The sequence below is a fragment of the Poromitra crassiceps genome (genome assembly GCF_964638095.1).
Source record: "Poromitra crassiceps genome assembly, chromosome: 26".
NCBI classification, from domain to species: Eukaryota; Metazoa; Chordata; class Actinopteri; order Beryciformes; family Melamphaidae; genus Poromitra; species Poromitra crassiceps.
Window position 1 is genome coordinate 6,929,864 of NC_139640.1, and position 17,457 is coordinate 6,947,320.

The 17,457-nt window shown below is 43.5% G+C and overlaps 1 protein-coding gene across 1 annotated transcript in view; it reads left to right on the forward strand.

Moving 5' to 3' along the window:
• LOC310798912 (acid sphingomyelinase-like phosphodiesterase 3b) overlaps positions 1–11,247 on the forward strand; it is a gene marked incomplete at both ends in the record, with an annotated part of 123,313 nt that extends 112,066 nt beyond the window's left edge. The window contains 5 exons of the mRNA XM_083661470.1: positions 9,386–9,529; positions 9,852–10,021; positions 10,146–10,326; positions 10,534–10,667; positions 10,882–11,247. Coding sequence (XP_083517596.1) covers positions 9,386–9,529; positions 9,852–10,021; positions 10,146–10,326; positions 10,534–10,667; positions 10,882–11,247 — 995 coding nt within the window. The remainder of the gene's footprint in view (positions 1–9,385; positions 9,530–9,851; positions 10,022–10,145; positions 10,327–10,533; positions 10,668–10,881) is intronic.
• Between the last annotated feature and the right edge of the window lie 6,210 nt (positions 11,248–17,457).

Consider the following 17,457-nt stretch of genomic DNA (forward strand, 5'->3'; position numbering starts at 1 on the left):
GTTAGGGCAGTGTTAGGGCATAATTCACTTATGGGTGGGCCTGGATAAAATTGGGTGGGCCTGGATAAAATTGGTGGGGCAATTGCATGACGAAAATTCCTAGATGTCATGAAGTTGTCATGCATTAGACTCTGGAGATGATGTGCCCTGCGTTTTTAAGCTACAAAACCATTAGCTAGCAAGGCAGCAGCAAGTTTGCCTCTAGAAAACAACCAATTAAAAAAAAAAAAAAAAAAATGGGTGGGCCAGGGCAAGAAGTGGGTGGGCCTGTGCCTACCCAGGCCCACCCGTAGATACGCCCCTGCCCTCTCCTCTTCTCTCCCCCTCTCCTCTCCTCTCCCCCTCTCCCCCTCTCCTCTCCTCTTCTCTCCCCCTCTCCTCTCCTCTCCTCTCTCCCCCTCTCCTCTCCTCTCCTCTCCTCTCCTCTCCTCTCCTCTCCTCTCTCCGCTCTCTCTCCCCCTCCTCTCCACCTCTCTGTCGGCCTCTCTGGTCCGGATTGTCGACCCAGCGCTCAGCACTCGCCTTTTATATCCACGGTCCCTAACGGTCCCAACAGCGCAGGACAACGCGATTGGCTGGCGAGCCAGCCAATTTGACTGGCGAGCCAGCCAATCGCGTTGCCCCATGACCGGATGGACCATATATTGACTTCCTCCCCCCGCTGCTGACTGTACTGCACGTGACGTAGTTTACAGTGTGAGGCAGCAATGGAGATGCCGGTCGGGCTACGCCCCCTGTCACCGTGTCAGATTTCCAGCGTAAGTTACGCAAATACGCATGCGCTAAACTGAAGACGAACTAAGAACCTTTGGAAATAACAACAACGCAGATAACATCTACGGTAAAATATGTATAAAATACTTTTTCTCTTGCAGTCTATTTTGAAATGCCACCAAATATATATAAACATTAAGTCACGTCTGCCTGTCGGTGGCTAATGTTAATTCTACTAACGTGTCATTCAGTGACTTAGCATTAGCTAGTAGCTACGTTAGCTAAGCACTAACGTGAGTTAAGGGTTAGGGATGTTGTTTGGTGTAATGCAATTGTTATAGTAATCTCAATGAAATCTTCCGTGGACCTTCCACATAATCTTCCCCATATTTTCTGTAGCTGTTGAGGTAAATCCAGTATAAAGAGGTACTATGTGTAATATGTAGTAATACATTATATTATGAATCCTGTATCGTAGTGTATGTGTATACACACATCCTTTATTTAAGTAGTTGTCACATTAAGATGAAATCCATGTTTACAAGTGAGTCCTAGCTAAGACGGTCAGATAGCAGCATCAAAACACATGACATCAAGTCACAACAACACTGTATATTTTAGAAATACTTTATTAGATGATCACTTTTAGATAACTACATTATGTTAACCATCTACAGACTATCAGTAGACCATCAGTAACTAACAACAGATGTAAGATTCTGGATGCCGTTCTGTTGACAGTCACTGCCTTAGCTTTTTGTCATCCACTTAGGATATTATAGCTGATGATGGTGTTTGGATGTAGCCTAGGTAAACCCAGCCCCCACGTGATCTGCTCTCTGAGTTCCCAGTCACTAGGTGACTGAGAACAGGTCTGAGAGCAGGTCACGTGGAGGCTGGGTTTACCCAGGCTAGTTTGGATGAACACCGAAACATCTCGTTTCTAACTTTTTTTTTATAGTCCAGTGTTTAAAAAATGTGATCAGTCTAAACCAGACTGTTTCAAAGTGGGGGTGCCGCTCCAAACACTTTCACGGGAGGCTCAGTGATTAGAAGTGAAAAATATTGCATTAGTTATTACATTAGTTATCAAAATAACCTAATGTGTGTGAGTTGGTTACATAGTTCAGAGATATAGTAGTTTGGGTGAATATTACTGTTTTTCCCACTTTCCCAGAGTCAGAAACAAATAAATACCTTCAGACAGACAGAGATGGTAAACAGCAGGTTTTGGTGTATCTCAGCATCAAAGAGACCTTCTAGAGATAGATAGAGATAGAGGCCTTCTATCTAGACTTGGCATTTTGCACCGGCATTCATCATTCATCATCATTCAGATAGAAAACCATGGCAGAAGAGCCAGAGAGACCAATTTCTTCACTGGCAGCTCCTTCAATAGACCAGAAATCAATGCAACCACAAGACCTTCTGTGCTTTGAGCAAAGGGATGTGATGCTCACCTTTTCCCACCTGGAGAAACTCACTTTCTTGGTCTTATTATCGCTATCCAATCTCTAACCTTCTCGCTCTCTCCACCTAACCCAGCTGAAGACAAGGCCAGGCAGGCACATTCACTGATCTCTAACCTTCTCGCTCTCTCCACCTAACCCAGCTGAAGACAAGGCCAGGCAGGCACATTCACTGCCCTCTAACCTTCTCGCTCTCTCCACCTAAAATGTTATTGATTTGAATCATACCGGTATATAACTTCAGAAGACCTGGTGAAAATGTCTCCTCTCTCACTGCGCAGCACCCTTCAGAAGTCTCTAAATACTTTGTGGAATTAACGTACCATTTGCTTGCGTGCAATATGAGCTCACGACAATCAGATTCTATTTCATCATGCTTCCAGCATTTTTGCAAACTTCTACAAGATCTTGATTTTAAAATCCTTATGTAAATCCACATATAATCCTTTCATTTCACTCCCTTGTATAAACCGGGATAGCATAGCCTCATCCTGTCTTTGGTGAAGGTATCAGGAAATGCGTGCGGTGAATAATACGTAACTCCTCTCTTCTCCTCGCTTCCGCATGACCATCAAACCCCTGGTGGAGCTGCTGGCTGTGAAGAAGAAGCTGGAAGCCAAGCACACCATTAATGAGGAGATTCACACTCAGGTACCACCGATGACGGGGGGCATGGTGGTGCAGTGGTAAGCGCTGTCGCCTTACGGCTAGAAGGTCCTGTGTTCGATTCCCACCTGGGATGCTGTGAGCGCTGAAGGAGTGCGCGCCCGTCCGCATGTCCTCGAGTGCCCGCGGCCCGGGTGGGGTCGTCAAAAGGGCCTTTCTGTGTGGAGTTTGCAATTTCTCCCCCTGCCCCCTGGGGGTTTCCTTCATATAGGAACCCCCTTCACCAAAACATGCAATATCCTGGTTGCTAATGTGGTTTCTCCTCTGGTCGTTCGGGGCGCCTGTTCGGAGGAAGGCGAACTCGTTGGAATAGCGTGATCCTCCCACGTGCTATGTCCTACCGGTGAAGCTTCCCCTGTCAGGTGAAAAGAAGCAACTGGCTACACTGCCCATGTCTCGGAGGAAGCATGGAGCCAGTTTCGGCTCTCCCCAGATCGGCAGAGAGTGGAGTAGCAACCAGGATAAATAAATTAAAATTAATTAGCACTAATGGGGGATAAAAATGGGATAAAAAAAGAAGAAAAAGGTACCACCGATGACCTTTGACCCTCCTCAACCTTTGCTGTCTTTTGTCCCTCCTCCAGGAGCAGAATCCATACTAGTCGAGTCAATTGATGGGACCAGACAGAAGATGATGACATTTATTCTTAATCAAATTTAAAAATGGTTGTAAATATTTGAATCACTTTAGAGAATATGTTCTATATACATCAAATGCAAAATGTCATGAGGCATTTAGCAAACCACAGACAAATCCCTTCACTCCCATGTCCACAGCATTGCACCCTTACTTCCTGTTGTTTTTACTTTACTGTACTCACAAATAGACAAAGAGATACAGTACTAATGTTGATCTTAATATGCATAGAAGAATGCACAGCAGTTTCAATGTCATTAAGTCATAAATTGTTTCTGTCATGGTGACACATGCCTTTCAATGCTAGTTGTGCAAAATGCTGTAGGTTTTTCCAGTTACTTGCATCAGAACCCCATTGTCAAATTTTGATTGTTGCTTCCCCCTACTGGCTGCATGTGGGAAGTTTGTTTTAATGTCATTATGTCAAACAGACTTCCATTTGCCCTTTTCACTTCCCACGCAATTCACCCATTTTGTGTCTAAAAGGCAGGAAGAAACACAGGTGCAAGCTGAACATTAATGAGGGTTTCCAACTTCCAATCCATTTGGTGATCCAGTGCCATATGGACTCGGAAAGGTTCTTCTCCTCATTGCTCTGCAGCCCTGTTCCGTAACAGCATCTTGGTTACCAGGCTTGCTAGTTAAATATAACATACTAGTATATATATATACAAACACACGCATACATAATACACACATACATCTCACACACACCACCAGCAGAATAACCTGTGCTCCATCTGGGAGAAACGTGTGGTACAGAAGGCAAAAAAGATCAGACAATATAGCCACATTTTGTCCATTGAATTTGCTTTGATGCCCTCAGGCCGGCGCTACCATGCGCCCCCTAGGAGAACTAACCGGTACTCCAAGTCTTTCTTCCCTTCAGCTGTCAGGCTGTTAAACACAGACAGTAGTCATTTTAAATGAATGCCTTCACTTATACAGTATGAGCGCACAACAGGCTGTATGTATCCTGTCTGTGACCAACAGGTTAGGCTCGTTCATACAGATATATATCTTTTATTTCTTATACATGTTCTCATGTCTTTACATATAGAAATATATGTATACTTTTTTATTTCTTGTTCATGTTTATATGAGGCTGATCTGTTATCTCTGACATGATTTGTTTGTTTATGTCATGTCATGCTGTTACGTTACATCCTGTCATGTCTGAAGTTTGTAGCTCACTGTGAGCTTTTGAAGGTGTTGGGTAGGCTGTGAAACCGAATTGCCCTTCTGGGATAAATAAAGTTGTCTGAATCTGAACCACTAAGCCAAATTCTTTGTGCAAATATACCTGGCCAATATTATGGTTTATTAAGTAAGCAGTCAAAATTGAGGGGTGTGGATGGAATGGCTCCCTTAACAAAATTTAAGGTATAAATGGGTGAATTAATGAAAATGTAAGGTCAAATTTCTCTTGACGCCATATGGCGTCGCTGGCACTCAATGTGTTAAAGTAGGAAATCACAAAAAGTGTGGACCAAAGCAGCTCAAAGGGCAATAGTATACAAAGTGAAAAAAGGGGGCGCTACTTGGAGTTTTAAGGCAATATTTAATAATATATCTGTGTACAAGCAGTTACAAAACAGAATATATCTTCGATGTACTACGGGCAAACAAAACGCAACATGTTTCAACCATGCAGGGCTTCCTCAGGCAGTGTCAGCTAACACTGCACGCACATGTCTCCATACACTGTGTATGGAGACATGTGCGCGCATTAGTGCCCAATTCTGTTCAGGCTCTCCTCCGCACCGCACTCCTCCCCACAAGCCCCCGTGCTCCCCCCGCCCACTCTACTCACCATCCAGAGAATACGGATGGACCATTTCCAGTTGTTTCTAAACAAAGACCCCTCATGTCTACAAAGGTAAAAGCGGAAAATATCCTGCTCTGGCTAGCCGGACATGATCCAGACTTCATGTTTAGAAGAGGCTTACAGTGTGACAGTGTGAGTGCTTCATTCTCCCATAAACTTGATCCCAAATCCAGTTGATTATACAGATGGGTTTTAAATGGTTAAAAACAAAAAAACAGATGCAATCTTAATATAAGAAATCTTTATTGATTAAAATAGTTTTAAAAAAAGATTAAAAAGGACCCCAGATAAAGACCATCTTCTTAGCGCTTCTTGCGCTCTGAAAGAAATTAGGGAAAAAGTCTAGCTGTAATTAGAGACATGATACACACAATTACGCATAACACACAAAAACATTTTTTTTGACTCAACACTAGGACAAAGAGAAGATCAGAGCCAAAGACACACATGTAATAAATAAAATCTTCCTTCAAGCCAGTGATTTGCAATACCTCCTAAAATCCCTGCACTTAAGATTCCTTAAAATGACAAGTCATACCTTTTAGTCTCATCAGCTCTTTAGATTGTTCCTTGAGCTGTTGCTGGAGCAGAGCACAGTTGGCACAACCTGCAGAAACATACAACATTAAACTTCTGTCTGCCAAGAGTTCAGGGATTTCAGCGGTGCAGGCGCTTCTAGAAAGTGATGCGTGTGTCCGTTTTCAGCCACATGTGGGCAGTTCACCGGGATTTGAGCAGTGCACTGAGGGTAAGCAGGAGATTTAGCCAAGGCCCCTCCCCCCGCCTCTACAAGGAAGCACAGTGCACTGCAGACAGACACCGTGCCAGAGAGAGAGGGGGAGCAAACCTGCGCCTCTTACTTCAACACCTGTGTCCAGGGTGTGACTTTTACTTTCAAAATAAGATGTGGCTGAGTGAAGGCAAATATTCAATTGATGACACGCCCACAAAACTACTAATTTATCCACCAACTGAAGCCATCTTGATCATGGTGGTGGAGTAGCTGCAATCCACAGAATTGATTTCAAATGCTGTATATCAGTGGTTCTCAAATGGCACTTTGCCAGGGGGTCCACGAAAAGTTCTCAGGTTAAAAAAAAAAAATTATACATTTTTTTAATTTAAAAAAATGCTACACCTTACGTCTTTCGGTCACCGACGATGTTTGATGTGGGAGGCTGGCTAACTGGCTTACCTGGGCCAGTCAGCTTACTGGAGACGTCCCCATACAGATTTTTCTGCACCCCGAGGCTTTGCCTGCTCCTCCTTCAGCAATTAGGCCCACCACTTTCGAACCAGGCATGGCGGTGTAGATGTAACAATAGAGTCTGACCTAAACTCTACGGATTCATCCAGGTTGAATGCAGCCGCTTTGCCGTTCTCCATATCCGTGCTTTGATTGTCCAAAGTGTCAGGAAGCCCAGCCGCCACAGATGGGACAGCGGTTGGTGCAGAGGCTAACGCCAAGACGGTTGACCTCTGTGAAGAAAGCACTTTTGAAGCCAACGCCGTTGTGGTGGCCGTCTCTGGAGCCGAACCGGATGAGACCGAGGAACGGTTGGCTTCAAACGTTTGGTCTGGAGGGCTCGTGGTCGGGTTACTCATAGATATATATAAATATAAAGGTTGACAACTAGACAGAGTGCATGAAGGAGGATTCAGCATAGAAGCATTAAACATCAAAATGATAGTGTTTAACTAGCCAATAACCCAAACACCATAAGCAGGATTTACCATTAAACAAATCAAATCATTACTTACTTTCTGGCATCCACGGCTTGGTGCTCTCAACATAACACTGAGCAGAGCAGAGGGTTTAAATACAGAGCCAGAGTGACTGAGGCTATAAATTAGTCCAGAGTACTGTCAGGTGTGTATGGGTGATTGCTGGCAGGTGTGTGCATTGGTGAATCAGGGGAAAGAGCAAATGTGAGGTGTGGAGGATTATGGGAAACTGAGTTTTCACAAATAGGATAACGGTCTGGTCAATTAGAAGAAAAATGCTCCAGTAAAAACAAACAAAATCCAGGATCCATGCATTCTCTCTCACACCCCCACACAAATTCATTACTTCAAGAGTGTCATCCAAATATCTGATAAGAGACACCCCACCACACACACAGTTCTCTAAGTTGTTATTCTATTTATTTTATTATTAGTATTATTATTATTGTGCAAGAGTATAGTTTGCTCGGTGAACCAAAGCACTGTGCATATTTCTAAATGCTTATTTCTGTCATAGTAGAAAAAAACCCATAAAAAATGAACTCTGAGTATTTGCAGACATAAAGGTCAATGAAAAAGCAGAAAAAACATATATATTTTTTTTACATACACACAATGCATTGAAATGACCTGCCAACCAAAATGCTCTTTTCAGTGATCTCTCAAGTATTCCCAATTTCCAGCTGAAAGCTAAATTCACCCTAAAGGAATATGATAGCTTTTTTTTTTACAGTAAATACAGTGAGAACACATGAACAGAGAGCACAGACAAACACATACATTTCCACCTGTCTGTCAAACAGCTCAGAACATTTCATTTTCCTGTGAGGCTTACGTTTAAGTTCAACTTTTGAAGTAAACTGCTGTGTGAAGGATGGATTTCATTTCAATTTCAATTTTTGTTCTTTTTAACCAATGGATTATTAAGGCTTTTTTTTAAAGGCTCATTTTAGGAACCACTTTAACTGGATCATCACAAACCAGAAAGTAATACATTAATAAAAAAAGGCTGTTCATAATTCTTAAACATATAATCTGTTATAAATACAATTGGTAAAAAAAAAAAAAAATGCTTGCTTTGGCTTCACAGAATGGGTTCATCCATGGTATAAATTCTTCCCTTTACTTAAAAGAAGTTAAGACAGGTTAAAGGCAATTCAAGATGTCATCAGGGACCAATCAGGAAGGAGTCATCAGAAGGCAAAAGTAGGAAAAGCCAAGAAAGGCGTCGTCTGCCTCCATGACACCGGCGTTGACGATGGAATGATCTGCAGACCAGCAGACAGAGTTGGGCACCATCTCATCTGTGAACTCGGGATGGAAGTTTGAGATATCATAGGGAGAGTTCTGTAAAGACACGGGGAGGGGGAAGCACACATATAAGCTGATTGACGATATTACAGCAACAGGCTGCAATCTGACATACAGATCAGTATCCAGCTTTGTTAAACAGCACGAAATTGCAAAGTGAATTTGAGTCACCGGTCAATCACAGCAAAAGTAAACGACCTTGGTCCGCCGTTGATATATGCACAGTTGCATTGACTGGAGACATATAGAGACAGACAGTTCTCCCTTTATTAGACAGATGTGTGTATTATTTTTGTATGATTTGTGTTATTTTATCACTCTCTTATGCTGTGTTAACTTGCATTCTTCTCTCTCTCTCTCTCTCTCTCTCTCTCTCTCTCTCTCTGTCTCTCTCTCTCTCTCTGTCTCTCTCTCTCTCTCTCTCTCTCTGTCTCTCTCTCTCTCTCTCTGTCTCTCTCTCTCTCTCTCTCTCTCTGTCTCTCTCTCTCTCTCTCCCTCTCTCTCTCTCTCTCTCTCTCTCCTCTCTCTCTCTCTCTCTCTCTCTCTGTCTCTCTCTCTCTCTCTCTCTCTCTCTCTCCCTCTCTCTCTCTCTCTCTCTCTGTCTCTCTCTCTCTCTCTCTCTCTCTCTCTGCGTGTGTTTTAAATGTGCTCTCCCCTTTGAACCTTAGTTTGTAGTTTAATGGCTGTCTGTTATGTCCCTTATTGTTGAACTTTGTATGTTTGAATTCTCATTGGATCCCCTCCCCTTTCTAGCCTGACTCCACCAGACGGGGGCGGCATTGTTCCACAAATTCACAACAGAATGTGAAGCAAACTCATCAATCTGGCAGCGTCAGGTTATCCCCTTTCCCCCCAAGAGGCTAACTTCATGCCAGGCCTTAAAAAAACAATGTGTTCTTAAGTGACCTGCCTGGACGAATAAATTAAAGGTTAAAAAATGTGATGGAGACATCATCGGAGATTCAAATATACCATAATGTCCTACTTTACTTTAGTTTTTAATGTTGATCAACTCTTTCTGTCTTCACCTTTCAGGCACTAAAGTGTACTGCGCCCTGGGTAACCATGACTACCACCCCAAGAGCCAGCTTCCTGCAGAACCCAACAGCATCTACAACCAGACAGCAGAAATGTGGCAGGCCTGGTTGGAACCAGAGTCCCAAGGAACCTTTAAAAAAGGTAGTGACAGCTTCCTTTGATACCCTGAGATTCCTCTGATACTTGTTAGGACAGCAGGTTAGCCCAGTGTGTGAAGAGACCGTCCTTCAACCACGGGGGCCCAGGTTCAAACTTCAGTATCGGCAGGCGTCCGCCCTGCTGAAGTGCCCTTGAGCAAGACACAAGTCCTTTCTAGGTGCCGCAAAAGTTGCTTTTCTACAAGGATCAACAAATTATTATGGCACAAATTGCACATGAAACATAAATCCTTCAAAGTAAATGTCACTTGAAAGCATGTGTCAAATTCTGTTAAGCGTTTTCTTCAATGTTCCTCTTCTTCTAGGTGGATATTACACTGAAAAGCTACTGAATCGAACAGGGTTCAGGATGCTGGTGCTCAACACTAACCTCTACTATGACCAGAACAAGCTGACCCTGAACATGGAGGACCCTGCAGACCAGTTTAGCTGGGCGGACCAGGTTCTTACAGAGGCTGCCAACAACAAAGAGAAGGTAATCTCAACGTTCTCTGCCTTACACAAAGATTACATAAAGTACCACACAAGCTACTATGAACTACTACTAGCTACTAAGTACTATGTGTACTTTGCTAACTCAGCACTGACTTGTCTGCCAGGTGTACATCATCGGTCACGTTCCTCCAGGTTTCTATGAGAAGAAGAGAAGCAAGCTGTGGTTCACACAAGAGTTCAACAAGCGATACGTGGAGCTAATTCAGAAGCATCACTCAGTCATCCTCGGACAGTTCTTTGGCCATCATCATACTGACAGCTTTCGCATGGTCTACATCTCAGAGGGTACAATCAGTTTATTGTACAGCTGCTACTACTACCACTACTACTACTTCTACTACTACTAGTCGTTTCCTTCACTGTTTTACATGTCATTTCAATTTCCTAATTGAGATGCACATTGTGACTTTCGCCTCAGTGTCCCATGTGTCATGACCTGGTGCCAGACTGAAAGCGACTTTTCTTTTTCAGCACGATGTGAAGTCCCTTCAGGCCATCCTATCAGCACCATGTTCCTCAGCCCCGGAGTCACACCGTGGATACCCAACCTGCCCGGCGTCGAGGACGGAGGCAACAACCCTGGGATCCGTGTCTTTGAATACGACACCCAAACACTCCTGGTCAAAGTAAGACAAGGCCATTGGCACACTTTTTTTATATATTTTTATTCCTTGTGATTTAGACTGAGGATCTACTGATCTACTGAGGCCCGATCTACAGTTGGTTTTTATGTTTTTATCTGAGAAAATGTTCTAAATGTGATACCTGCATCTAACAATTTCCATCTACTTCCATCATCACATTTTCCAATTTGAACGCTTCTCGTTTCGACCCACCCAGGACGTGGTGACCTACTACCTGAACCTGACTCGAGCCAATAAGGCCGGGGCGCGCTGGGAGAAGGAGTACCGCCTGACCGAGAGCTTCAGAGTACCAGACGCCTCCCCAGCCTCCATGCACCAGGTTGTGCTCCGCATGGCAAACGACCGCTGCGACCTGCAGACGTACTACAAGTTCAACTCTGTCAGCTACGACCTGACAGAGTGCGACAGCGACTGCCGTATCGATCATCTGTGTGCTGCAAGAGAGGTAGACTTCAACAGGTATGAATGCTGTGTGGAAAAAGAAGGGGCAGCCTCCCTTTATGGTGGCTTGCTGCCCGTCCTCTCTGTGGCACTGAGTCTGGGCTTGGCCAGCTGGCAATGAGCATCTGTAATCACAGGACTTTAAACCATCTCATTGAAAGTTTGAACTGTCAGTGAGTCATTGGCTAGCATAGCTACAATACAAAAACAAATATATATATATAGAGCTTTGAGTATTCTAAGTGGCTGTGTAAATGTTTTTTTTTTCCTGAATGGTTTCAAAATTACAATATTATGTTCATTATTTGGTGTCTGCTGGATTATCAGAGGACATACAGTATATTTAATCAGCCAATATGTGTCCTCTTGTAAAACCTAAAACTGAGTTGTGCACTTCAAAACACTCACTGGACACACTCTGGCCTATCTATCCAAACGTCTGTGCATACCGGTATCCACATCTACTTACAACCTCAGACCCACGTCTGTAATCACTCTCGCTGTCCCAAAAACCAAGAAATCCTTTGGTAGCAAAGCCTTCCACTCTGCTGCTGCATCAGCTTTGAATGGATTTAATAAATCGCTTCAGCTGGACCGGTTCATTGACTTGACTGTCTTTGGCAGACTATTGACGTCTTAAAAAAACAACACACATATCTGCAATTGCCAACTATCCTGACACCACTGCCCGTCTCCTAACCTTGCATTATGTCCTGTCTAACCCATTGACACCTGATGCAGCATTTGTGTGTGTATCCCTTTAAGACCGCGAACCGTGTTCGCGGGTCTTAAAGGGATACACACACAAATGAGGGATATACACGCAAATGCGGCATCAGGTATCAATGGGTTAAGTCCTCTTACTCCGATTTTCTATGCATGTGCCTGTCTTTACTCGTGCTTTTTTAACCCTGTTTAGATTTGTTGATCTGTATTGTTGTTATTTTGTGTGTGGCTTTGTGTCCTCTTGGCAGATCATTGTTGTAAAAGAGAATGTGTTCTACCTGGTAAAATAAAGGAAATTAATGAATGGCTTCAATATTCTTTGATGTGCCTTCTTTACCTCAGTTTCTTTGATACTGCCTAAATACTTGATTTTCAGTCACGTATGGAAAAGAAAAGGTATATAGGCTCCTAGGTGGCTCGGTTGGTTAAGGTGCATAACATGTAACCCCGATGTGAACCCAGACTTTGTCACATGTCATCCTACTCTCTCTCTCCCACACATTCCTGTCTCCCTCTACTATGCTATATATATATATATATATATATATATATATATATATATATGAGCAAGTGGGCAATGTTTGTGTGTCTGTTTAAATTTTTGTCCCACTGATGATGTCATAGGCATTGTTACAATCCCTGAGGATGTCATAGGCATCGTGACAATTGTGATGTCATCAGTGATGCAAAGTTGTGTAATCACAATGGATTTAAAACATTTTCAAACAGTAATTGTAATTGTTATGTTGGTAACAGGGTTGACAAAACAGATATGCATGTTGTTTATATGTGAAAAAATAAGATAGCCTGAGATGGCACGGCACATTTTCCTGAGAGGTAAGGATCCACTTAATCCAAAAAGGGGCTTAAATACTTTTAAAACAGTACTTTGAAAATCAAACATCAAGAATGCAAAATGCTTTCCGATAAACACCCAGATATTAGCTACAACACCCCCAAGTAGCCTACCAAAACCACTAGGCTAGAAATAGCTTAAGACCCCCTTTAAAATCCCTAATTTATGTGCATTTCTTTTGTAGCCTACCAGAAAACGGTTTACCTTGACATTACAAAAGACAGGAGAAGGATATTTAAAGGGGATCTAGATTATTGTTAATAGTCTAATATAATTTTCAATTTCAAAGATTCAGAATTTCCGACAGCACCTGAAGGCAGCACAAATATTTGAGTTGTATAGTGAGTGTTTCCATCAAACATAAATAAATCAACCGAACTGCATTGTGTGTGGGTTTGGGCACAAACAATAGACCCTTCTCACGGGGGCCATTTTGTGTCGAAAAGGCCAGAATAAACACAGGTGCGAGCAAAACACTAATGAGGGTTTCCACATTCCAATCATGGAAGTTGGAAACCCTCATTAGTGTTTTGGTTGCACCTGTGTTAACCCTGCCTTTTTGACACAAAATGGCCCCCGTGAGAAGGGTGTATAGACCAAATCAGCGGGGATGTTTACATTTACTTCCGGGTACCCCTGAGGTCCACACATTATAATGGCGGTGGACGGCACAAACTGACGTGTTGAAGACAAAAACAGACAAAGAAGACAAAAATGGTTCGTCCGTGTTGTGTTGTTGTTTAATATCATTCATAACAACACTTTCGCTAAAGTTAGTGGAGACCAGACTAGCTAATTTACCTGTTGGACCAGACTAGAGTAGACTTGAAGCTAAATTAAATTGACGTGGCGTCAGTAGCTCTGTCTGTACCAGGCTCTTTCTCGCCGAGAAGAGCCTGGTGACGCGAGGTTACTCTGTCTGTAACATTAACGACTCTGCAAAAAAACTGCGAGTTTGACAGACAAACAAACGTTATTAGCTAGCTAACACTACATAAAACAAACACAGAAGAAAGGCTAGATACGTCGGACAAGCATGTTTACCAACCGTTTAACCATTTAAATTGAAAGTAGTCGGCCGAAAACAACGAGAGGGTTTGACAGCATTTATTTGACAACACGCACATTTAAACCTGCCGCCTTCCCCAAGTGGTACCCGGAAGTAAATTTGTTTACATGGTGACGTCACGGTGATTTGGTCTATAACCTACAATTGGGGAATCGGGGGGAGCGCAAACAAGTGTAGCCTACAATTGGGGGATGGGAAGCGGGGGGAGGGAGAGCTGTCGGACTTTGCTTCCCAGAGCCCGACATGTCTATCCGTCTAGCCTGACTCCGCCAGATGGGGGCGGCATTGTTCCACAAGGGAACGCCCAGAAAACATTACTTCCTGTAGTGTTGTGTCAGTAGGGTGTGCGGGGGAAAATGTATACATGTAAAAAGTGAGTCTTCAGAATCAGCTTTATTGGCCAAGTACAGTATTTACACATACAAGGAATCTCATAGTACTCACAGAAAAAAAAAAAAAAAAAAAGTATGCACAAGATAAACAGGCTTGGCAAAATGGTGCATTTAGACATTTAGCAAAAATGTACAGTAACTACTATTCACCTTATGTAGCCACAGTATCAAAACTTCCAGCTAAAAATAAAATAAAATGGCTGGCTGCTCCAATATCATCTAACTGAATTAACTAATAATTTAGCCAATTGTATGTAACATACCAAATAAAAGCAAACGGCAATGTCTAAGAATGCAACGCCATGTAACTGGCTCGTTAAGTCTCGCATTCCAGGGAATTACGTAGGTCTTATAGACGTAAGTGGCTCGAGCTGCGCTCGGAGGAGAGAAAACTATCTGAAGCTTTGTTTGTTGGAGTCCAGGTATGTTTTACAAGAAAGTGCTCGTCATTGTCGACGATAACGTTATCTGACCTGGCTAACAGTGGATACTCGCTTGCTTGCTGTGTACCGGCTCAAAGTAGTAGGCTACGTTCTTTATTTTACTCCCTTCACTGTCCGCTCCAAAAACAACTCTCTTATTTTGCGCCGTGACCGCCGGAAGTGTTAACACGACCCGGAGGAATTTGGCCCACTGTAAGGTCTGAACATAAGATGAATAAAACAAGTAGGCTACATACTGTACATACATACATACTGTACATACATACATTTTCATAATTTATTTATGTGCACATGGATACAAAAATATCAACTCTCCCACTTTGGAGGGCTCATTTGTAGGAAATATGGACCACTGAAACCAGGCACATTGTCCAGACTAATCTCCACATCATCATCTTGCACACACACACACACCCCTTTATTTGTGTTCACATTTAGACAAAAAATACTTGAACACAAACAATAATAAATGCACAATCAATGCGAAATCTTATAGTGACAGATGTATCTAGTCTGAATCTATGGATAAAGGAAACAGCGCCTCCTCCAAATGTGGCGACTGCCAATTATTGCAGAAATAGAGCAGAATTTGACCAGAGCCTTGGCTCTCGGTCTGGGCAGTCCTGCCCTCTGCACTGCAGGCCACTTACGACCAGCCTATGGACATTACCAAGGCTTCCAAATATGAAAAAAAGCAATTTACAATGATACCCAAGCTGTGAAATGGCATCCTTGAGCAGTTGGTATTTCAAAACCTTGGTGATAAAAGCTTCTTCCAGACTGGAATCAAAAGCACACCCCACATCCAAAATGGTGGCCTCTCTACTGTGCTCATTGACAACAACAACATCAGGTGTATTAGCTGTGACTAGAGGTCGACCGATTAATCGGCCGGCCGATTAATTGGGGCCGATTATTGGCATTTTTAATTAATCGGCATCGGCCTGCAAATTTTTTTTTTTTTTTTTTTGCCAGGCCAGGCCAGGCCACCGGGCATTTGCCCGACGTGCCCGATTATGCAGTCCGCCACTGAATGTGAGTCTTCTCATGCACCCATGAGCCTACTGTAACGTTACGTTTCCTCAGTCACCACCATCTTCTGCAAACACACTTCTCCCATCAAATGACAGCAAATCTAAACAGTTACATTATTATTATTATTATTATTGTTAATGTATATTAATTAATACACAGGACAAGATGTTACTATCCCTTGTGCCAAAATCCGAGGAAAAACACATTTAGAAGCCCAATCCAGAATAAGACAAGCTAACAGGCTAACAAACTAATAAACAAGACACAAATCACCAGTTACCTACCCTAGCCAACAGCAGTATGAAGCATGTCATTGGGGTTTTCAAGTGGGCACCTTCCTTCACCGACGTTTCGTTAAGTTAGGCCCACGACACCTCAAGAAGGCTTAACGGTGTAATCCAGCGTCCCGGAAACACCCCCCTCCATGCTATACACAACGCCATTTTACCCTCACCGTCTAATGCCAACCTAGCATTAACCTAGCCTTAGCCTTGATCCTTCTCCTAGAATTAGCCTAGCCATCGCAGGTCGGTTCCATATCACATTCTTAATAACTACACCACCAGTAGCCTACCATACGGCCATACCCAATGACTAAGGCTGTGACTAGCCCCACTGGCACCGTTGATGCGCACTCAGTGCCATCGGTTCCGTATGGTATGACTAGCCACACAATAAAAACAATCAACTCCATACAAGGCCTACCTTAGCGAGCTCCCCAGCTAGCATGTTTCCTCCTTATCCACAGCCATTCACTTGCTCGTTCTGCTGCCTGAGACATGTTGCTAACCGCAAGCTTCAGGCTCCGTCCCCGAATGCCCAACTCAGTTAGTAGGGCAATAACGGACTTTGCCACAAAACCACGGCAGCCCACCTCTACAGGCCGCACTCGGGCCCTCCAACCTCGCTGCTCTGCCTCTGCTGCCATTTCAGCATACCTAGCTTTCTTGCGCTCATAAGCCTCCTCAACTCGATCTTCCCACGGGACTGTGAGTTCGATAAAATAAACTCTCTTCTCTACCTCAGACCACAGTAACAAGTCCGGACGTAGTCGGGTGCTAACTATATATGCTGGGATGACTAGCTGTTCATTCAAGTCAACCCTCATTTCCCAGGCTCCACCTACACTTAGCTGCCCTAACTTGTGCCTGACCTTAATTGGTCTAATCTTTTCTCCCTCACGTACAAATTTGATCTGTCTAGTCTCTTTGCTAGCAACTAGAGAATTTACTTCTAGCCGCTTTTCCTCAACTGCAGCTGCCAAACATTTCAACACCTGGTTGTGACGCCAGGTGTATCGCCCCTGGGAGAGACTGACCTTACACCCTGACAGTATATGCCTCAGTGTACATACACTAGAACACAACGGGCAGGCACCATCCTCGCCCAACCACTGATTTAAGTTCTGGGGAGATGGCAGCACATCATAAGTAGCCCCTAGAATAAATCTAATTCTGCTGGCCTCCATGCTCCACAACTCTCTCCACTTCAACTTTCTCTTCTCTACACTCTCCCAGTTCACCCACTGTCCTTGCTTTGCCTGCGACACTGCCTTAGTACATCTTACTGCCTCCTCTTCCCTATGTACTTCTTCAACTACCATCTTCCTCTTTTCTATTACTGATGCCTTGTTCCACACAGGTTTCCCTATGCACAACCCTAAGCCTCCACGCCCATGCTGCACCTGACCTATGATATCCCTGTGTCTAAGAGCTGACTGTGCTTGCTGTACTGCCTCCTTTGGGTTCCACTTCCTCCCTGTTTTAACTGTGGGCGCTGCACTCCTAACCACTGGATCCTTTGACTGAGT